Source organism: Dermacentor andersoni, chromosome 1 (assembly GCF_023375885.2).
Source record: "Dermacentor andersoni chromosome 1, qqDerAnde1_hic_scaffold, whole genome shotgun sequence".
NCBI lineage: Eukaryota > Metazoa > Arthropoda > Arachnida > Ixodida > Ixodidae > Dermacentor > Dermacentor andersoni.
In genome coordinates, this window is record NC_092814.1 from 65,007,962 (window position 1) to 65,031,962 (window position 24,001).

Sequence of the window (24,001 nt, forward strand, 5' to 3'; positions counted from 1 at the left end):
CATCTACGTGGCCATGCAAAATCATATTTGAACTGCACGCCATGGTGACTTTCATTAGGCAGAGTGTTGTGGGCATGCCTCACTCAACCATAACCTTCGCTGTGCAAATGATTGAAGAAGGAGCGGAGGCACCGCAAAGGGTGGGTTTGATCGCCAATAACTCCGCTTCTGCTTAATGCATTGAAGAACTTCTTGTGGCAGAGTATCTCTTAAGTGGCCTAATTTAACTTCAGATGCATTTCTCGACTTTGATAAAAAGTGGTTCGTGGCCCCTTTAATAGTCTGAAGTCTAATTGCATTGTTGTAACTGTTAGCACTGCTTAAGCTCAAGCTGATCCAGAGAGCTGAGAAGATGGCAAGAGCCAGCGGAGCCCTGGACAACGGTCCCTGACCATTAGCGATTATTCAAATTATTCTTTTAATAAAGTTTATCTATCCTATCCTCTGTTCAAAAGTGTGAACAGAGAAAGAAAGAAAAGGTAGGGAGGCCAACCAGATGCATCTATAATTTGCTATCCCATACTAAGGGAACAGGTTAAGGAAAGAAAAATAAAAAAAGATAGAGGAAGGAAGGAAGGGTGTGAGTGCGGGGTCGCACATGTAGAAAGGGGTAGCTGGCCCATGCCGTCATCCAACTCATCCACGCTAAGGATGTTGTTCAAGGGAGGAACATGTCCTCATCAAGAACGAGAAGTCCTGGATTTATTTACAATATCTACATGAAGAGTGGAGAATGTTAGATGTCATCAGTCTAGCATGACTCAGAACGAGGCACACCAAGGAGTCGAAAACGGCTGCTTAAAACCCCTCTTTCTTCCCTAGATCTCTATGCCAGGGAAACTGCCATCCAACCTTCGTCTATTTGGAGCGTCCAAAGTTGTCGAAGGACCCGTGTTGAGGGCGGGGGTTCACACACTCACTCCCGCACCTTTGTTTCACTGAACAGTGTTGCGACGCCTTTTTCTCGAACCTCGACCAGCGTTACTACTGGGTAGCGTGGTGTTGTCGGCAGGCTGCAGGCGTCTGGTAGACCATGGCGACCAGGCAGGGGTGAGACGATTTCTAGTGCAAAGCTTGCACTGTTTATTCCATGGTTGGTGAAGGATATGTAAGAAGAGAATGAATGAAGGATATATAAGAAGAGAATGAATGAATAAAAAATACATTGCGGGGCCGCTTAAGTAGGCCCACTAAAATCGTAGGGATTTTGCTTGCGTCCACGTCACGTGACATGTACTGAGTCCCGTCGTTGCTTGGCGGCTGCTCCCTCTCTCCTAGGCGACGTTGCACGTGCTTGCCTCTGCTGGTGGCAACCCGTGGGTCTTGTTTGGTTCACGGAAAGGGTCTCCCCTTGGGGGGGGCAGTCGCACAGTTTGCGGAAAGGGTTCTCCCCTTGGAGTCGCACATTTTGCGGAAAGGGTTCCCCCCTAGAGTCGTACAGTTTGTGGAAAGGGTCTCCCCTTGAGTTGCACATACACAAAGGGGCCAGAAATTACTGCAGAGCGCCCGCCAGACTGGCAACCTCTCGAGACAACCATAGTAAATTAGAAATCCATCCTCCGTTTCGAATAGGCAGGGTCTTTCGATCATCCTTTTTGCACTGGGTGTTACATGCCAGTCCTAACAACACACAGAAAGGAGGGGGGGCTTCGTAGATAGTGGTTGTCACTTTTGACCCAAGCTGGCATGTCTTGGTTCCTGGTATGACCTGCGGTTAGCAGGGGCATTTGTCATACTACCGTGGCGGTTACCAGAGTCCGTGAGGAAATGCTGTAGAACACCCTTTTCCAGGAGTTTTCTTGCTCCCATTGGTTCATGAAGGCGACAGCGAACCAGCTAACAATACTCGGTCTGCCAAATGTGTCTTGCCTTGCGGGTGCCGGTAGTCTGTCCGAGGGACGCATTGTTCATTTCATGAAGCGATTCATTGCAGTGTGGTAGGAGAGGTTAGAAGGTCACTACCCCCACTGGCCAATCGTAACAAGGGGCACTAGCAGTGAGAACACTTCATGCTACCCATTGTGCCTATAACTGGTCACTGAGGCCAATCAGTTTCAAAAGATGTAGCAATGCCCATGTTGCTTTGTGATACTGCAACCTGTGAGGGCCGTGGTCCAAAAATAATTGTTTCTGAACATAGGGGGAGAGTTTTCATTTTTTTCGGGGGATGCTGGGGCCTGACCAGACGATTGCCATATCCCTCTCCTTCTATTTTCCCTCTCCCTTTCATATACTATGCACACACATACACGCGCACACACACACACACACACACACACACACACACACACACACACACACACACACACACACACACACACACACACACACACACACACACACACACACACACACACACACACACACACACACACACACACACACACACACACACACACACACACACACACACACACACACACACACACACACACACACACACACACACACACACACACACACGTCTCTCTACACTGCCCACTCTGTCAACCCTTTCCTATATTTTGCCGAGATGCTTTTTTTTTTGTTTTTTGTTCATTGCTTGGCAGATGGAGGCCGCAAACCAAAAATGCAAGAGCAAATAAAACTTCACTGCAGGTAATCACTTGACGAATTAACATGGCACAAGCATAGCCCAATGAATTGAACAAAATTTATTCTTATCGACATAATAAAGAAAGAATGGACAAGTACAAACAATATCAACAGAAAACAAAACAAACATTCAAAAAAAAAAAAAAATCACCGGCCATTCGGTATTAGCCCCGAGAACGACCTAGAGGGGCGCTGCGAGCGCCGCTCGCATGACGTCAGGGCACGGACTCGCGCCTGTCGTCTGCTGCAGTTCGGGCGGTGTCCAATGCCTTCTGCAGTGTTTCTGTTTGTTCGCTCTTGTTCCCAATGCTTGTATACTTATGCTGGGCCTCTCAAATATATATTTTACGATGTCTTCGTTCGCGAAAATGTAATCAAAGAGCTTATTTCCTAGATGACAATACATTTCTCGAAGGCAACGCTATAATGCCACGTGAGGGAGCTCAGACCAGCCCATTACGGGTTTTTCATGTGCGGATCTACACTTTCCAGTGCTCGCTCACGTGAATAACAAAAGCACAGACGCAAAAGCACAGCACATAAGAAAGAATCTAGTTAGGATTCCATACCCACCATGGTGCAATATGTGTGTCACAATGAAACGCTGACTATATATAACTTCTACAACATTTATCTTGATTTTAACCCGCTAAAACATTTTTGCTCACGATGAATAGTTCACGGTATCGAATTTTTCTATTTCGTCACAGAAACCCTCGGCAGTAACACGAGGACTTAACTACCACTGCAGTTTAGATTCGGCCAGCACCACTTGCATTTTTAACTGGTTCTCAAAATTAGCCTGTTCTTCACCAGTTAAATTTAAGTGGCGGTAACTTGAAGTAATGTTGATTGAGGTTCACAGTTGTTTGCAGCACACAGAAAGGAATGTACCTGTATTTATTTCCTTTCCAGGCTACACTTGAGCAATTTACTGGTGCTTCTTGCTTGAGAAACATACATGATGAATCTGTTTGGAGAACTGACACAGGCTGCTCCGGTCAAATAATTGAGTGAAATATGCCTTTTGGGCCAGTTCGCTGCAGCCAGCAAGATGCCGAAGGCCCATTCATAGGCCCATTCATTGTTGCACATATTGAAGATATTGTTCCCCAGTGGAGGTCAAGTGTTCATGTGAGACTTGTGGTGTCTTCTTTAAGAGGCGGGTAGGCGAGGTTTTCTTTTATGCACTGACGAAGCACATAGTTCTCAGTCTGTGTTATTAAACAACGCAGGATCGAGACATGTTGAGGCAGAATGTGTTCCTGAGCTGCGCTGTAGTGCCTCGAGTATGCTATAGGCATTGTAATTGGAGCTGTAAAGAGCTACTTCATAGTTTTAATTCGAAGTTGTAGTGAACTGCTGGGTTTCGCGAACAATGCACGCCTTACCATAACGACAGTCAGTTGCTTCTGTTGTGGGAGGGGTGTGCCATATCGTCGATAAAAGCTACTGAGGGTCATTATGACACATTTCATCACTTTCATTTGATTGCTTCTCGATCTTAAACACGAAATTTTCTTTCATGTGATTGCTGTTATGATATTCGTGAAGTATATATATACTATACACGATGCGCCGTCGTGCTAACAGCCAATGTGTTTCTGGGTGCCTATTTCAGAAACGGTGAAGTAGTACCAAACCCTTTCACACAAAATGCGTGCATATTTAGGCCTTAATACAGTTGCCACATTTGATTAAAACAACTCACGAGAGTGATAAGAATTATGATGAAAGCTTCGCTGGGCAGTGTCTTTTAACACGGATTTATAATATTGACACCAAATATCAAGGTATTTTTTCCGTGTAATATGCTATGTCCCTCATACTTAAGTAATAAGGGAATGTTAAGTGTTTAGAGAAGCATCATAAATAACTTCGCGTGTTGAACTTGCAGACGTTATTTTTAAGCAAAATTTATGAACAGACCAAGGTGCATATATGTATTGCAAGACCAGTAGACCCCTTCAGTGCTACATAGCTTGCGATATCCAAGTCGCAAATTTTCATGACTCACGCGGTTTCAAAGAAGAAACTGCGGTCCACGCATGGCAACAGAAATAATCCGAAATAACCTTCTGTAAGTACGGCTCAAGTCGCCAATACCTCAAGCATGCACCAAGAAAACGAGCGCACATGGCAGCCCAGCGAGCTGGAGCGAGCGACGTCCTGGCCATGACGTCACTCGCGAGAGGGCGCCACTCCAAATTCTCGCCGCTAATAGCTGCAGAACTTGCCGTTTTTAGTAGCGGCGTTGAAGTCTGTGGTCAACCGTAACTTATCAATTGCCGTTTGGCCATCACGCATAACTTTCCCATGACAGCAGCCGTATAGGATTGCTTGGTGATGCGCTCTGACTTCACAAAGCTGCAGTGGAATGTAGCAGGTATGCTGAAGCCATTAGCAGAGTGTCTCACCCCGCTGCCCGAACATAACAGCCGGTGGGACCTTTCGGTGTGAAATCGCTGGTTAGGTTTTTTGCTTCGCCAATGTACGCTGCCTGACAGTTGCAACAGTTGATATCGTAGATGACCCCTCGAGCTCTCTGTTGGTGAACGGTCCTTGGGCTCAAGAGGTCGTCTACAAAATGAACTTTTCCTGCTGTCAAGCAGCATACATTGGCAAAGCAAAAAACCTAAACAAAAGAATCTCGCAACACAAAAACGATCTCAGAGCCTTCTGTTGACTGCACAACCAGGCCCCTTGCCAAACATTAAGAAGTTGCAGATCATAGTACATTGAAAACACCAAGAACAATTTTCTAAAGGAAAGCTCTGCTTGGTGTACATTCATGGTTTATGTACAGGGAAAAAACAGTGAGGGAAAGCTGGCTAGGAACAAACTGTCAACCGTCCCCGACCCTTCCCCAAGCCTACCCCTTTCGATTCACCTCATTAGTCGTGAACATAAGGAAATTCAAGCCTCCCTAGTGAAGTTCAACACCCCCACCACCATCATCCAGCCTTGTCTCGTTGTCTTCTTTGTCCTGTGCTCCGTGTTTTGCTGCTGGATTTCCAAACATTAAAATGTACCAACTGGCCCAACTAACCACTTTCATATTATGAAAGATGCATCCCGCCGTCTCTTTCGTCACTCCCTCATAAAGAAGGAACCGACTTGGTTGCGAAACATCGGGAACAATAAATTCATTTTCTGTTTGTAACAATTCTAAATTCCTAACCAGCCAATTCCACTCGCAAGGAGGAGGTGTAATTGGGAGAGTTCCCTGACCAGCTGTGCTCAGCGCTCGACACACATTGGGCGTAGTGTGAACGTGTCATAACATAGTGGACACCTGTGCTTCTGGGGGGAGGGGAACTCGGGCCCCCTACCTGCCCTCCTCCCCTTGTACTCTCTGCCGATGTCTCTGAATATGGTCTGAATAACAATCTGAATGACAATCTAAATGACGACACACTCGACGTCATAACAAGCACGAAAACGCAGCACAAGTTCGATTGTCCTTTTGCAGCTGCCCGAGTCGAAGAGTGCAAATAAAATAAAAAGCTTTGCACGTGGTACGTGCAAAGCTTGTCTTGTTACTGTGCTAGTACTATAAATTTCAGGCTGAATTGTGTTATTTGTGTGGTTAAAAAGTAATTTCACGGAATTAGTTGAGCGTGCCAACGTTTCAGATTTCATCATAAAATACCCGATTTCTAGAGCTTCTTTACGATTTTCGTGTTGATGCCAATAATTTGATGACTTTTCATTTGCTTCCTATCTAAAGTTGAACTGTTCTCGACACAATGCAGATATATAGTCATTAAACGATTTTTTAGAGTCTTAGTTTTTGAACCCACTAGATTATTCTGACCAACTGGCGGCAATGTCACCACTAAAATTGCAGGTGAAATTTGGCTGTCATATGGATAGTTCATGACTAAACATAATGATGCAAATAATTTTTTGATGCGACTTTCCTGATGCAAATTTTTTAGTGCATTTTTGAAAAGCCCTACAGGTATTTTTTTAAAATAAACTCTCTGAGTCTTCACTAACGAAACAACTTTTAGTATTTAGTACGTTCTGCATCAAATTGCATGCTGTGTCCGACTAATTATTATTGGAGTTGCTGTGATATGCGTTGTCTGCACTAAAGGCTTATGGGATGTAGGATTTTTAATAAAGCCATACTTCCACAAATCCTGGGATCACAGCCTCAAATTCAGAGTATGTGCAACTATCACAGTGCTCCAAACTTTAAAGCAGTGGTCATCGTAACTTCCCAGAAATTGACCTTTTTTTGATGACACTTTGTGACCTTTTTAAGTGCCTGTAGTTTATACCTACACTACAAAATAAAAATCGACATTTTAAGTATTTTGTGCTATGAATAACTGATGATTGTTAGTACGTGTCATTGTCAATAACCCTGAAGTTGATTCCATTCACATTTCCTCTTGCTCTGCAGGGCACTTCATGAGCGTAGTATTGTATTGGCAACAGAAATGACGCAAGAACCAGCGCTGTCGGACATTCTGGCGAGCATCAACAAAAATGAGCACCTCAGGGATCGAATTTTAAATCTTCCAACAGCACTACAGGTAATATTAGGCACCTTAATTGCACATATTATAGGCAAACGTTTCTGTTATCCATTATGAGGGATTGCATCTTGAAATTGTGGCTGATAATAATTATAGAACAGTTTTGTGGCACGTTAAAGGGCCCCTCACCAGGCCTCATAGCAAATTTTGGTTATATGCTGGAAGTTGTTACATGTCCTCTTGAGAGCATTCTGCCGCAAAAATTTTTCAAATTGGCTCATTAATAGCCGAGCTAGAAATATATCAGTGCCGCGAACCCATGATTTCAGGAGGCGAGCTTCACCGCAAACATAGACTCTCTTTCCACTTGCCCCATCTAGCCTCCGCAAGCGAAATTCCTTCCCTGTGTTCTCCCATACTGGACCTCGAGAATCGAAGTGACGCATACTTCACGGGCCCTGCCTTCATTTATTTTTTCTCCTCGCTTTTTTGCGGTGCGGCACACTTCCGCTGATGGCGTTGTGTGCTAGCTGTTGCAATTGTCTCGTTTCGCGCAGCACACAATTTTGCGTGCTATGCATGAGGACACCTGACTAGCGGTATAAGTCTGTGCTACACGAATACTGACAGACACAAGCGGATCACAGAGCATGATCCTGTGCTGGAACACGGTAGAAAATAACATAGTTTCGGTGTCTGCGCGTGCAACTGCACGACATGGGAACAAGCAGACGAAACCGAAGTACATCTCTCTTGGTGCAGTCCGAAGTAAAACAAAAACATACAGATATTCCGTTTGTTTGTTTTATTATTTGTCTAAGCTTTAATTCGTCTATCCTAGCAACAGAATACACAAATAACTGATATTGGCTTGAATAATTCTCGAAGTCACGCATCACCATGAGCGACGTCGCAGTGCAAACATGTGTACGTAGGCGCGCTAGCATGTGCTTGTCATCCTCTGGCTTGGAGTGTGGTGGCCACGAGGAGAAGGGAAAATGGCATTCGGTTTGAAATTTTATATCTTTCTGAAGTGCATAGCGATGTAATACTTTGCAGGCACAATCGTTATCGTGTATTGTATGCTCTGCACTTGTCAGCTCAAAATGGCCAGACCCGGTGAGGTGCCCTTTAAAGGCTTGCAGCAGGACGTGGTGAATGCCCATTTGTGAAATTATTACAAATAGTCTTGCATCATTTCTTGTGTATATTAAGATGCCTTAAAATACTTTTTGGTTACGAAGCCTACTTGTGTTCATCTTAAGGCACCCTCGGAAGTTTTTAAGGTGCAAGTACAACTTTGTTAATGCTCATATGGGCATTTTTAGGATTGGCGTTTAGCATTGTTATACCCGGCATCCCTTCTCGACTATTATTGCTGCACTGGCGAGTGTGCATCTATGAAACGCCCTTCACGCTGCATCATCGCTTTCTCAGGACGAGGGAGCTGGCCACTAAATCAGCATAACCAAAGCTGAAGGGCGAGATGAGCGCCTGGCTGGGCTAGACTGGACCTGACATAGACTGTGACACGCAAACAAAGGAGCTCACATCCAGGCAACAACAGCTGCTGCCCGTTGTGGAAGCAATGATTACCGTGAAGACCACTCTACCAGAACCCGACTCCGACAAGCAGAGTGTTACGAATGGCCCATTAATTGATAAAAGGGGGCCAACATCAAGGACTTTCATGGGAATGACTTCGACATCAAGTTCCCAGTTTGCCCCGTTGTTGCCTCGTATGCGGGGGCGAACGTGCAACATTGTAGGTGGAGCCCGGCGGAACGATGCGACGTCATGGGCGGGATTTTGTTAGTGGTTCAGCAATTGTTGTTGGCCCCGAAGTAGAACAGTGAATTTTCTCGACAAGAGAGAGGGGAAAAAGAAGTGCATAAAAAGTGAATCTTGAGTGTTGCGGGAGAGTGCTCCAGCTCGTATTGATGCTCCTACTCGTGCTCATGCTCATTCTAGTACTCGTACTTGTGCTAGTGCCATTGTAAACCACTATCAGGCAAATTTGTAAATAAACCCTTTTCCCATCTCTTGGACGTCGCCCGGACCTCTCGAGCACCCGGCACCTGGCGCATCATCAGCCACGGAACCGTAATGACCACTCAGACACCGAGTCCCAACAAATATATGAAAGCAGTGGGATACGCTACCCTGTGTCCTGATACGATCTTGACTGGGTGAGGTGGGTCTTCACCGCAAGAATCAGGAAACGACGACGAAACCGGGCATTATGATGATGAAAAAAAGTAGAAAAGATTGTATTCGCTTCATTGGTACATGGTTGTGACTCTTATCCGAGTCTTGAATGGTTCTGATTTTACACGGGGACCAGGACGGCCTTAAATAAATTACCGTTTCCCTCGTTGAGAGAATCCACTGGCCAGTCATAAACGCCGAATCGTTCACCGCCTCTGTCACCCCCCACTGGTCATCAGCTTGCTGCTCGAGGTGCTCATGTCTTCAACGAGCTCCTCCTATATGTGGTGCACCCATCTCCGATGTGTCACAATAGGAGGCAACCGCCTGTCAACACTTTCCCCCGGGAGTTCTCGACGAGGGTCCTTTCATCGATAAGTGGCCACTTCGTGACGGTCAGGAGGACCAACTTGCTGTGTTGAAGAGAAGTGAATGATGAGGCATGAACATCAACTGTGACAGCTGCGTGTTGCTAGTGGGGCATCCCTCCGTTGCCAGATATGGTAGTCGATGGCTTCTTGGAAAATTGGAAAACTTGGGTCGATCATAACAGTCCCAACAACTGGATGGCAGTGGTAAGATGCAACCTGTGGTCACCGCCAGTCTCCATCATCCGATTCACGAGCAACTAGTTGGTAACTGATGTGATCGACAACACTCCGTCCTGTCAAGAACCAACGTATCTTCACGTAAACTTCGGAAGGAAGGTGTCAGGATTCATGACTGCATATGGTGATTGCATGGCTTTTCTTCACTGGGATATCACCTGGCTTTGCATATTTTTTGGGGGAGGTACAAAGTATTAATTTTATGTAGCCTTTGATGGAAGTATTTGGACTGCATCAAGGTTGTTGTAGAGTGAAGAGTTAGCAGCACTAATGGCAGCCATAAACTTGAAGGCACTAAAGAAGCCAGAATTGTTAAACTTGGCCAGAGAGTTTGGCCTCCAAATTGCCGAATCAAAGAGAAAGCCGGAGATCATTCAGGCGATCGAAGCGATCAGGGCAGACGAGGAACTTGAGGAATGTCTAGAAAGCATTAAGCAAAAAGAAGAGGAGCGCGAGCATGTAGCATGTGAGGCCAAAGAAGCGCTCGAGAGAAAGCGTGCAGGGGAACAGGAAGAGTACCAAAGGAAACTGGAACACAACAGAATTCAGGTGGAAGAAATTAGAAGGGAAATCTAGAATCTTAGAGAGCAACAGATACGGTCTAGGCTGGGCATATTTAGTCTGTGAAAACATGGAAAGTTTTCTTGCCCTTTTTGAGAAGGTTTGTGCGCAGGTTGAGCTTAACCGTGAATGTTGGTCTTTTGAGCTGTATGGTGTTTCCCCCTAACATGTCGGAAGTCTCACCTTTCTGATGACGAGTTCCAAAATTACAATACAGCCAAGAGAGCTTTATTCCGGCATTTCAGTATTCCAGTTGAGAGCGAGGGGAAGGGTCAAGGGGATAAACAGAGAGCTCTTTCTCTTGAGGCAACTGAGCGACAAGCTGCGGTTGGGGTCGCATCAGTGAATGGAGAGCACAGGAAGTGCAACATAGCAGAACGCTCAGAGGTAGAGCACGTGGAGAGCGAGGTCGTTGCCTGTTTACAAATGGGGGCCATTTTGGAAAACATTCCTTGCTAGGACGAGGCTGGTTCCAGCAGCCATGTGAAGGTTAAGGAGTCTCTGGACACCTTTCTCGTGCCTCTGTATATGGGCAAAATGCCGGAGTCGTCTAAGGTAAACCCATATAGCGGGGCAGCCGAGCAAAGTAAGAAAACAACGATTCGGGGTTCTAGTAGTACTGCCGGGGAGAGCCTGGCTAAGCAAAAAGTTATCAGCGTTAGCACAGGTAAATTGGCTCAACAGTATAGGGAACAGGAGATTGCTGTGGACTCGAGCTTTGGAGAGAGTGCGATTTAGGCGTCTACCGAAACTGAGTTAATGGCCATCACAGAGAGCGCTCCTTGTGGGGACAAGGCTTGTTCCTGCGACCCCAGTAGGGTCAGTGTAAAGCTGGACCCTTGTGCCTCAGTACTTGAGCTACTCTTGAGCAGTGTGAAATGTAGAGAGCAAAGATTTTGCAGAAGTAGAGCCAGTGGCAATTTCGGAAGGCGTTTCTTGCAGAGATGTTCCAGAATTGTCAAAAGTAGAGCAGAATGCCGTGGTGGCCGAGCAGAACAGGAACCCAACGCTCCTGGGTTTCACATGCGCTATAGATGACTGGCTGTCAAAGAAAAACTTTTTCAGACAGTGCCGTGAGAGAAAAAGAGCCAAGTGCTTGGTGCAGTGAGAACTTGAAGAAGACGCCACACTGCAGCACGCAAGACAAGGCAACAGGCATCGCGCAGAATGGCAAAAAGTTTATTGTGGGGTTCAGAAAATGGAAGCATCGCCAAAGGCTGACTGAGTCAGAACAGGGCGCGTTTCTGCAAGAAGGGTGCGGCTGAAATGTACAACCTGGCTGAGACACACACATGTGAACCAGGCTAGTTGAACAGGCACTGAGGTGGAATGTGCCACGAGAGTGAGGGCAAAGGGAGAATGGCTATTCTTCCCACATTTACAGCCTCCTCTTCATGGACGAGAAAGCAAGATATGAAGACACACAGTGGCAGGTGTCTGCAGAGGGCAGTGTAAGTCTGGCGCCCTTTGTTGTCCTCGGCGTGGCCCAAAGGATCTCAGACTGCGACCCCTTCAAACGCACCTGAAGAGGCAATAACTGATAAATTGGGCACACCCATCAGTTTCTTGTTTGTACGTAGAACATGATGCCTTTTTTTAAGTATTAAGAACTTTTGCTTTTAAATTCAAAGGTTCGTGTTAGATTCTGAGTTTCTTTGTGTTGTTGTGCAAGCCAGTTACACGAATAAAAGTGTGAAGCAGGTTTTGCGACGGTGGTTGCTAATGGTCACGCAGATTTTTGTAGGTAAGCATTATGATTGTAGGTTCGCAGAGACATACTTTTGTTAATTTAATGCTTACAGTGTAGGGCGTGTATCGGTTACCGTTGTAGAAATTTTCTTTGCTGAAGTGCGTTTGGAGAAGCAAAATTTTTTGTTAAAGGTTTCTTTTGTGTGAGATCGAGTGTAACAGCTTTTTGGGTTTTAAATGTCACTCAGTGAATTAGTGTAAATAAGAGTTGAAGTGGTCAGCAGCGCTCAGTACATTTCGCGTTAGAGGCACTGGTACTGGCTGGTTACATTGACCAGACAAGCAACTCAATACGCAAAATTTGTCCATTTGACCATTTTCGATCGCAGTCACGAATTCCGTAGTTCCAAAATGCATTTTAGTTTTCTTTCTTTTATGGCGACTTGTGGATCACACACCACGTAGGCAAATTGTTAGTGTAGTACGGCAAAGATGCAGGACACGTTATTGGGAGAGGGTCCCGATTCTTTCAAAAAAACTTCTGCCTATATGTACTGGGTAACACCATTTATGGCGGTCTTGGAGCCATTTGCTATAAGAAGGGTAAACTTAAACAGTAATGCTGACGGTCTGAGTTGTTGTCCGTATAGTGTAGCGCTTATGCCTACTCTGGTTGCCATTTCATTTATCTGTTGGTATTTTTTTCATACGTTTTTTTATTATCACATGGATATATTTGATTGTTAGCTGATCTTAGTGATCACTTATTGGAGCTTTTAGGAATTGGCTGTTTTTAGTGTTTTAGGGGAAGGACATGCAAAAGGGGTAGAAAAGCAGTATCGAGGTCTGTTTTTTGTAAAGCCTGGTGTGTCTCCGTGGAAGGTGGCCTTGTGCTCGCTTGCTTTGTGGTTGTGGTTCTGGCACTGTTCTGGAGTGACTGTTTATCAAACTGAGGATGAAAAGATTGCAAGAGCGGTTTGCAAGTGCAGCTTCACCTTGTCCGGCCCAAGGACAAAAGGCACAAGAGCACCACTAGGCCTGCTGAACGACTGCAGGGAATCCATGTGCTAGGAACAAAGGGCTCCTCACAATGAAAGGAAATTCCGCTGCTGAAACACTGATCCCTTGCCCAGTAACTGCTGGCTCCTACGTGTTGGGATCTTCATTCCCTGCCGGAGATGCTGTTACGATTGGAATTTAGCATTGTTATACCCGGCATTCCTTCTTGACTATTATTGCTTCACCGGCGAGCATGTAGCTATGAAAGGCGCTTTACGCTGCATCATCACTTTCTCAGGACGAGGGAGCTGGCCACTAAATCAGCATAACCAAAGTTCACGGGTGTGACGAGCACCCACCTGGACTAGACTGGACCCGACATAGACTGTAACGTGCAAGCAAAGGGGCTCACAACAGCTGGCGCCCTTCATGGAAGCAATGACTACTGTGAAGACCACTCTACCAGAACCTGACTCTGACAAGTAGACAGTCACGAATGGCCCGCTAATTGATAAATGGGGTCAACGTTAAGCACTTTCATGAGAACGGCTCCGCCATCAAGTTCCCAGTTCTTCACGTCGTTGCCTCATATGTGGGGGCGAACGTGCAACGTTGGAGGTGGAACGATGCGACATCATATGTGGGATTTTGCGAACGGTTCAACGATTGTGGTTGGCTGAGAAGAAGAACAGTGAATTTCCCCGACGAGGGAAAGGGGGAAAAAGTGCACAAAAAGTGGATCTCTAATGTTGTGGGAGTATGCTCCGACTCGTACTGGTGCTCCTAGTCGTGCTCATTCTCATACTAGTACTCGTACTCATGCTAGCACCAATGTAAACTATCATCATGTAAATTTGTAAATAAATTCTTTTCCCATCTCTTGGACGTCGTCCCAGACCTCTCGGTCGCCCTGCACCTGGCACATCATTGGCCATGGAACCGCAATGGCCGTTCAGACACAGTCACAACAACTGTATCACAGCGATGGGATACGCTACCCTGGGTCCCAACAGCATGTACAACTCGGTGATGGGCAATAACATTCTGTATAATTAGCTTGCTGTGACTGAAGAAGCAAAAGTAAACTTAGCTGCTGTGCTTTGGTACAGCAGAAATGCTTTCTTCCATTCAGGTTTGTACATAAGCTAAATGAATACATTTAGGCATTATTTTCTGCCATGAAAATTTTGTGTTTGAAGTATTTGAAGTATTGAAGTTTGTATTTCCTTGCTCACCAATGAAACTTGTTATGGAACCAATTGGGAGAGGAGGTGGTATCATGGTGTGATGATTGAAGATTGCATAAGGGTGAGCGATTGTGTTTGTGACTAGCTTTGATTAAAAGTTAAACCTCGATATAACAAAGTAGATAAAATTGGCAATTTGCTTCATAATATCAAAATTTTGTTGTTCTGAAATTTAATCTTTTATGCAAGTAGAGTCGCCGATTTATTTTTCTTACGGGGAAAGGGGCCGCAGAATTTTCCGAATTATCAGGCGATGGAAAAAAAAATTTGAATGAGAAAACAATTCACTTTGATGAATTTGGGAGTCTGCAACAAATTATATGGTTTCATGCCACATCGATGATATCTTCACACTGGCGGTACGAATTAAGGAAAGCCAGCCACGCTTTCACGTGCACCCCACCCCCGCAGCTGATAGTGTCGCCCGCACTAGGACGACGCTATCATGAAAAGCGACGGTAGCGGATGCTTCATCTGCCTCTCGCACCAACGAGTCACCGAAACTCGAGATTACGCAACCTCCAGTACTAAACACGTGAGAAGACAGCTTACATGATGCCACGCCGTCTTGGCACACCCACTCTTTGCACACGCAGCAGATTACCTCTAAAGCAGGGTGTGTGGCTGCATATGCTTTCAGCTGCGCTTACAGCCATGTGCAGCCATGGCCGAGACGTGCGCCAACAAGAAATTAACGCCCTAAATTGAAATCTTTACCTCTTCCTTCGACTTTTGCGCTACTGCTGCTGCTGTTTCCTTGCACGCTGCATCGGGGAGTGGTTCAGAGCGTGTATATACATGGCAGGAGTGTGGCAGAGAGGATAGGCGACGTAAGAAACTCATTTGGACCTTTGCACCACATCGAATGTGCACAGTGCCCTCTGGAGCTCCCTGGGTGATGCCACAATACCCTCTTGACGGCTGTAATTATCCGTGACCCCCGCAGAAGCATTGCAGAAACTGCAGCATTTACCTAACGTGCAACCATCCAGAGGGGATATCATGAGAAGCCAACAAACACAGACACCAAGGACAACATAGGGGAAATTACTTGTGCTTAATAAATGGAATGAAGAAACGATAAATTAATGGAAATTAAAGTGGATGAAAAAACAACTTGCCGCAGGTGGGAACCGAACTCACAACCTTCGCATTTCGCGTGCGATGCTCTACCAATTGAGCTACCGCGGCGCTGTTTCCCCATCCACTTTCTTGGGTATTTATGTGTACTAGTAGAACCCTGGGAGTACACATAAATACCTACTAGTACACATAAATACCCAAGAAAGTGGATGGGGAAACAGCGCCGCGGTAGCTCAATTGGTAGAGCATCGCATGCGAAATGCGAAGGTTGTGGGTTCGGTTCCCACCTGCGGCAAGTTGTTTTTTTCATCCACTTTAATTTGCATGAATTTATCGTTTCTTCATTCCATTTATTAAGCACAAGTAATTTCCCCTATGTTGTCCTTGGTGTCTGTGTTTGTTGGCTTCTCATGATATGACTAATAAAAATTGGGCCCCTCGGTTAACCCCCTTTCTTCTCGTTCATCCAGAGGGGAGGTATATAGAATGATAGAGAGTAGGGGGGGAGAGGACGCGGAAAATGAATAGAACCGACGCAGCCACGAAACTCGTGGCAACCTTCACTCACAACTCTCGTACATGGGGGAGGGTGGAGAGGGAAAAGGCAACATGAGAAGGCGAGGAAATGCTACTACTTGGGTGCCTCGATGCGCACGCCCCCAAGGCACCCTAGCTATTACTTAGACGCGAGAGCAGTTGCAAACTGGATAAATTTAAGTTTAAGGTTCGGTACGGTATGTTTCTGCTATTTCTGAAAAATAAAAACCATGCAAATTTGTCAAGCGAACAATTGACACATGGGATAGACTCAAGGCACATTAAAGCACTGTAGCATCTCAGCGAAATTGTAGCACCATAGATTCTAGGCGTCGCACTTCAACACCTAGTGCCCGCCGTAGTAGCTTTGCGGCTATGGCACTGCTCAAGGTTGTGGGTTCAATCCCGACCACGGCAGCTACATTTTTATGGGGGCGAAATACAATAACACTCGTTTACTTAGGTTTAGGTGCTCATTAAAGAACCCCAGGAGATCAAAATTAATCTGTAGACTGCCACTATGGCATGCCTCATAACCCGATTGTGGTTTTGGCAGGTACAGTCTCATAATTCAAGTAAAGTTTAACACTTCTGCCCCAGCGCGATGTGCCATGTGAGTAATGACAATACTAAGCTTCTTGGAGGTTATAATGGCACACAACGCCTCAAGGAAACGCGTCTCACTGTGTGTTCTGTGAACTACAAAGACAAACAGCAGCGGTGCATGCAAAATAACATTTACTATCATCTTCACTATTTTTGTATTGCACTAAATGCTTAAGAAATGAAACATTTACCGTCAACATCACCGCTAATTATCGTCAGTTGAAGCAAACAGCTGAGAAAGCTTTGCTTTCGTTGATTCCCACAGTGCGTGGGATCTGCATAATTTTTTAGTTTTCTACTGCATAGTGTTGTCAACATGTGAAGGCCTGCAAACAAATGCAACAAGCCCTGTTTCTGACTTGCAATCATTAGAAAAAAAAAAAAATGGTTATGGCTGCAGCGGCAAATTTTACAGGGCCTTTGCTGTAATGGGTTCTGCTGTCTAATCCAAATGGCTGGGAGCAATTGCAGTAAAACAGTTTAGCATACTGCGTTACCATCCAATGCTGCCTGGAAATCGCAACAATACCCCAAAATTGAACTTCTAATGACATTCTTTATAGTAGTGGCAGAAGATAGTCAACATTTATTACCAAACTTGCACAGTACTGGTACAATAAAGTTACAACAGTTGTAGTGTTCAAGGTTATAGTTTTTGCTTTGCATGCAGATTTTACTCTTGGAGCCTCTAGAATTGCCTGGAAGACTGCTTTTGGTGGCGAACACGCACCTTTACTACCATCCAGATTCTGACCACATCAGACTGCTCCAGGCTTACTGCTGTGTACGACTAGTTGAGTGGATGCAAGGGGAATATACAGAAAAGGTAAGCATCTTCTGCAGCAGGCTTTCTCCAGTTTGACGCATTATCTTGGGCGCACCAAGTTTCCTTTGTCTGGTCATTTCACTTTGAATGTTGCAGTATGGTGTTGTGCCTGCTGTCATCTTTGCTGGCGACTTCAACAGTTGTCCTGCATTTGGAGTGTACCAGCTTATGACCTGTGGATATGTGTCACAGGACAGTAGAGACTGGTGTAGCAGTAAGTGCACAGTCATTGCATGTCACAAACCATTCCAGAGAGTGTGTTGTTCAACTTAACATCTGCAGAACTTGAATGGTGTATGGAATCTGTAGCAACTTCGCAAAGACTCCGATTAATAATTTTATCTAAAAATGTCGGGGATACGAACATAAGGCGAACACATAAGGTGAACACACAGGTGTGAGCTTGCCTCTGAAGGCTTATTCAATGCTAAATTTGGTTTCGTGTCACATGGTTTTGTTTCACACGGGATGTATGAAGCACATTTGCGTCAAAGCATGCATAAAATGGCATACTTAGCACCATAGGCATTGTTGGTCTTTGATATGCTTCATGCATTCCACACATTTCACTGTTCTCATCTGCCAGCTCTAACTTGGACGTGGCCCACGTGATGGTTGTCATGGTCATATTTTATTGTCCTCTGTCTTTGACATGCGCATAGCGACTCTCAGATATTTGCTATCTGTGCCCTAGCAGTTTAGCCTGCCTTCATAGAGCATCTTCACCAAGCATAGGTATGCGCGGGTTTAGCAAGCCCCATTGCAGCAGCCTCTTGCCCCCCCCCCCCCCCTCTTGTCTTAGTGCCGTGACTTTCGTCAAAGAAACCTGCCTAATCCCTACGCAATTGCCGCAGCACAGCCGCGGAGAGCACAGAGTTGCTGCACATTCAAAAATGAAAGACGTCGCAACAGTGACATACATACAAAAAGAGAGACAAACAACCAACTTCTCAAAGGCACATTGAAGTTGATTGAAGCTACACACTCTGGACGCTTTCTACCAGGTGCACCGCAGCTGTAGCGGAAAAGTAGGCATGTAGTTTTAGTTGGAGGAAAAATAAATACTTTGCAGGGCAACCTACTTTACGAATATTGCCAGTGGTCCATTGCAACACCCATTGACCTGGAGGGGGGAGGGGTGGCCAGTATGCCATTTTATGCCATAAGTATGCCATTTTATGCACTGTTAGGATATTATTTCCATATGCAACAAAAAGGCAGCAAGCACAGGGACTGTCGATAGTGGCTCCACAGGCAAGCCTTCTTTGCTTTGTTTCTTTCATTCCCTTCTCATTTCTTGCTTCACCATTTGTGCAACGAGTGCATATTCGAACCACTCAAGTCAAAGCTCTGAACGGAATACCGAGGCACAACCTCACACACACACATATCCTGCTTCACCTCAGACCCTGTCTTGCACTCTTCACACTTGGCCATCCGTTCCTCACATATGGCCTCCTCTTCACTGAGTGCTCCGGCTTTGCAACTCATAATAGTAGTGGAAGGCCAATGTATTTTTATCAAATCAAGCGAATCTGTTGCAGCATTGTTTCGCACTTGTAGCGACAGTTCTCGAGAGCCTCCTTCAACATGCTTACCATTCTGTCCGAGCCCATCGTTTTCAGCAATATGTTACAAAGACATCACACAAAGGAATAAAACCATTGTATTCTTTACTGAACCAAAATACATCATACCACAGTGCCCAGCTTCACTTCATCCTCCTCATTTCTCACAGTTACTTTGCTTCTTTGCCTTTAGCCGGTAACAACATACGATGGCACATGGCTTTTGTGTGGATTTTCTTGGGTGTCATGACTAATTGATGCTTTCCATGAGATGTGCTATGCAGCTGCATTGGGCCACACATTGAGTAGCAGCATAGCAGATGATTGAGTGAACCGGAGCAAGTGCCAAAATGTTGCAACCTCCCATGTGACCACCTTCTGCAACATGATATCATGACAGACACCTTTTTAGAAATGAAATCAGAACTGGTTCGTAGGAAAGCTATTATTGTAAATTATTTAGGGCACTCTGAGGCTTGCCAGTATTTTTCTAGTGTCTCGAGGTCAAGGACCTTTAAGAAGAAAGAAGGTTACCATATTTGCACGATTCTACCACGTCACCGATTGTAACGTCCAGTTATATTACTGCCGAAATATTTTTAAAAATATATAATTTGGTGCCGATTCTACCGCACACATCAAGTAACAAGACCCGATTCAATGTGTACCCTGTTAAATGATATTATGGAACATACAAAGACACACAAACAGCTGAACCTTAGCAGCTAGTGGCTGTCGGAGTCTGAAGACACCTTCTTTTCACCGTCTACTGACCACAGAAAGTCATCTTCAGTTCCACCTAATGCATTAGAAATGCCACACTTCTGGAGGCTTGCACCACCATCATCTGCGGGAGGGCATTCCACGCACCATGGATCTACCTCAAGATTTCTCAGAGCGTTGCTTTCGTCAGACGACCCGTTCTATGGCAGTGTGGCTAGCTACTTTGCATTGAGCTTTTTTTTTTTTTGAATAACAGTCAGTTTCATTTTTGAATTTGGGTAGAATTAGTTACGATTGTAGCGTGCCTTTTATTGAAAAAAAGTGCGCGTTAGAATCGTGCAAATATGATGATTGCATTTAGTGGTTTTCTCCAGTTCTGCAGTATCCGACATGTATGATTTCAGGGGGAAGACTCTAACTGCTTAGAAAGAATATTCTGATGCATGCAGATGTTGAAGAAGCTGTGGTGGGCTTGGAGGCAAGGCAGAAGATTCCCTTGGCAAGTGCATGCGGCATTCCTTTGTACACCAACTACACCAGGGGCTTCCAGGGCTGCCTGGACTACATCTTCTATGACTACATGCAGCTAGCTCGGGAGCATGTAGTACCTATGCCAACTCATCAGCAGGTCACCGAAGAGGAGGCACTGCCCAGTGCACACTTCCCATCTGACCATGTGGCACAGGTTGCCACACTCAGGTGGCTTTGAACCTGGGTGCAAGAATGAAAGAACTGGCAGCAATCTTCCAAGCACAAATTAATTACAAAAGCTGATACTTGCCGGTTGTGTGTTAAGGTCATGGGGTCCTGGACTATGGCTTCTGCACAGCCAAAGTTGTGGCGGACATGGTGTACAAAATTCCAATTAGCCATAAAAATTTGGGTTTCAAATTAAGTCAGATTCATGCTTCCAAAAGAGACACTGAAGGCAAACATTAGGTCAAGCTAAAGTAATGAAGTAGTGCTTTGAAACGATCAAAGCATCACTTTTAATGCAAACAGATTTTTTTGTAAGGCAATGAAATATCTGAAACGATTACGATACTCCCTAATGCAAAATTTGAGTGCAGCTCTACACGTTTTCATTTCGTGATATGTTGGCTGGCGCAGACAATCTGTCTCGTGTGGCACATTGCAAACAGAGCGATTGTGGTGCGACAGCCTCGCTAATCTGGAGATCGCAAGAGGCAGCACGTGAGTGACGCGTGGGTACAATTCACAGCAGCTGCTGCAGACAGAGCTCCCAGACGACGCACGCTACTCTGGCACCATCCCGTAGCCATCGTCACCGCACTATGCTTTTCTTCTCACACTTTCGCCATACCCTCCACCTAGGACGCTTTCCTCCTTACAGCTTTCATCTCCTGCTGCGCTCCGCGTTCACTCTTTCATCCTTGGCTGTTCTCATTTGCTCAGTTACGACGAGGCTCGCTACACAAACGGGTGCCTAAGAGCTGTGCTCTAAAATTGGCAGTTTCACCCAAAGGCGTAGCATTGAAAGCGATAGCAAGGTTTAGCATTGCACTCGAGCTCCTTGGATGATGTTCTAACAATATGTGGAGGTGACATGTTCGCGTGATGCATCATGCAAGACAATGATTGCTGTGCATCAGAAACAGCGCTCTGGCTGATACCAGGTGTCTCACAAGGCTGGCGCGATAAAAAACGCCAGCAGTGGTGTTATGCATTGATGGCACACGAAATGAAGCTGATAAAGAAACTGTTGGTGTTTGCAGGTGCACAATAAAAGCACTAGATAGCTTTAGCTTGTCATCTGTTCTGGTCAAATCAGTGTATGCATACAATTTTATATGCACACAGCTGCCTAGCAGTAATGCAAATGTGTGTGCACACATTAGCATCATGGCTCCGCTGAAGAACCAATTGAACTGAGCATGATGCTACATCCACTCCAATTGGCTTTGTCATTTTTGCAGCAGAACAACACTGTACAGGTACCTCTGAAAACCTTCTAACCCACCACACATGGGTTGCGCATGCATTGATCCCTTTACAACTTGGCAGTGGCAACAACGACGGCGTGAACACACCTCAGGTGTCTGTATAATTGTTATCTCAATAAATTGGCAAGCGCATACAACAGGACTGGTGCTGCCACTGTGAAAGATGTGGTACTGGCATGCATGGCATATAACATCCCATTTCAAATTTGCAAGTTGTAGTCAGCCAGTGAAAATAAAAAAAGTCAGTTGAGTTGCATTTAAATATGAAAGAAAGCACATTTTGCACAATTTTCTTGGATTTTTCTACAGAAGAACTTATGGATGCTACCTCTGCATTCCTTTGTTGGCACTGTTTACAGCAGTGTGGTGTCCTCTCCTGTGGCCCTCCGACTCTAAGCAAGCCGTTAGTGCATTACTTCCGAGATCAGTGCACTTCCTACAGAAATCACACCGCTTGTGGGTAATTTGAATTGCAGAAAGATTGTGTGGCTCATAAGTTTTGATTTTCTGTACAACTAAGTAATCTCTTGGCATAAAACAAATGTTTGAGATTTCTGGAAGGGAACTCTTAATTGTCTAGATTTATTCAATGTTTGCTTTTAGTGTCCCTCTCTGTAGAAAGAAACTAATTGTTATTTGCTGTGTTAGCATTAACTATGTTGCATTTTATATGTCACAAAAAGCCCCACAAATGTGTTGACATGAATGCAGTATGGGAAATTTGCCCAGTGAGAAATCCTTTCTCTTGGTGGGAATGTTTCATTATGTTCCATTGCCTTCTGAGAAGTGCTTCACATATGTGCACTTGGATAAGTGACAATTTGTAAAAATTTTGAATGCTCTACTTTTGTTTTTGGGGCAACTGGTTCCGCACCTGTGGTCACATTACACTCTTCAAAGAAATTACACCCTTTGGGGCTTATCTTGTCCCACAACAATAATCGTCATCTGTCTAGCCCGCATTTCCTTTCTTTAACGCTGTGAGCTCGGTACTTCCAGTACACGAACGGCTTGCACGTTATCAGTGTGACACAGCATTCTCAACAGGAAAGTAGCGAGCGCAGAGTTTTCAAGAAAGGAAATGCAACCAAGGCAGATGACAATTATTGTGGGACAAATATACAACCCAAAGGGCGCAACCGTTTTAAGAGTGTATGTGTATTGCTCAGTTCAAACCTGCTGCAAGTGATCGTTGACCATTGCTGTGCGCATTGTGTATGATACTTCGAATTTGATGTCAGCAAGCCGAGGGGCCTTCCATGAGCTTAGAGGTGCATCTGAAGAATAGAGTACAGTATGAAGCAAATCAGCTATCACTTTGTCTAGACAGCATTGCTGTAGAACATTGATGTCAACATGTCATCAGTGGAGTTCAGAAAAAGGCCCAATATCGTGCCTTTCAAGTATCTTTTGAGCATTTGTACACTTGCAAATGTTTACAGCTTCTAAACTAGGGCCATCTCCTAAAAAATTTTGAATCGGCTGGTCAAATCAGGAAATTTGTTATATTTCATGAATATTTATTTTTTGTTGTTTCTTCAGCTTGTATATTTGTGAAAGCTAATGCAAGCCTATTTTTACTCTAAAAATTTTGTGACAATTTTATTGTAGGAAAAAAAATTCAATAAAGGGATGAAATTGGAATAGTGGCATCAAACTTTACATGGAATGTCTGTGATGAAAAAGTAAAAACTGAAACACCATACTTGTTTGACTTGTGCATTTTGTTTTTACTCTTGAAATGGAGCAGATTTTGCATGGGTCACACTTATGGCTACATGATGACAAAGCTCATTGTGTTGCAACTGAGTATGCAAGCACTGATGGCATAAGAGGGAAACTTTATTCAATATTAGCCACTTCTGGCAGCCACTGCCACTCCCATTCTGTTTGTTACTTGAGCTTACCTTTTTGTCCCTTCAAAGATGCTTGCTCGTGGTGTTGGTCATGCTGTTTGGTATGCTGGTAAATGCAATGTTTGAACCCGCAGGTAATGTCTTGTATTGTAAAAAAAAAATGAATACATCTATTTGAAGCCTTTTACTACAGTGTCAACTGACAGTGGCTGCCATGCATCCAAAATTCATGAGCACACATCTGCTGAAGCGATGACCCTTTCAGGCGTCCTATGGAGGTCTGCAAATGACTATCTGAGGTCATCCACTTGGGAGTATGCATTGAAATTCCACCTTACAATGCTGCTTGACGGATTGAGTGGCTGTAGCATGGTTATCATATTACCAAGAATGGCAGCAACTCGCAGCTGAATCGTCACATGGCATGCTCTGATATACATA

The 24,001-nt window shown here is 44.8% G+C and overlaps 1 protein-coding gene across 1 annotated transcript in view; it reads left to right on the plus strand.

The window, feature by feature from the left end:
* Positions 1-23,409, plus strand: part of LOC126543762 (2',5'-phosphodiesterase 12) — a 42,466-nt gene extending 19,057 nt beyond the window's left edge. Inside the window, exons 5-8 of the mRNA XM_050190867.2 lie at positions 7,010-7,142; positions 17,294-17,449; positions 17,546-17,663; positions 20,190-23,409. Coding sequence (XP_050046824.1) covers positions 7,010-7,142; positions 17,294-17,449; positions 17,546-17,663; positions 20,190-20,449 — 667 coding nt within the window. The 3' untranslated portion in view covers positions 20,450-23,409. The remainder of the gene's footprint in view (positions 1-7,009; positions 7,143-17,293; positions 17,450-17,545; positions 17,664-20,189) is intronic.
* The last annotated feature ends 592 nt before the right edge of the window (positions 23,410-24,001 follow it).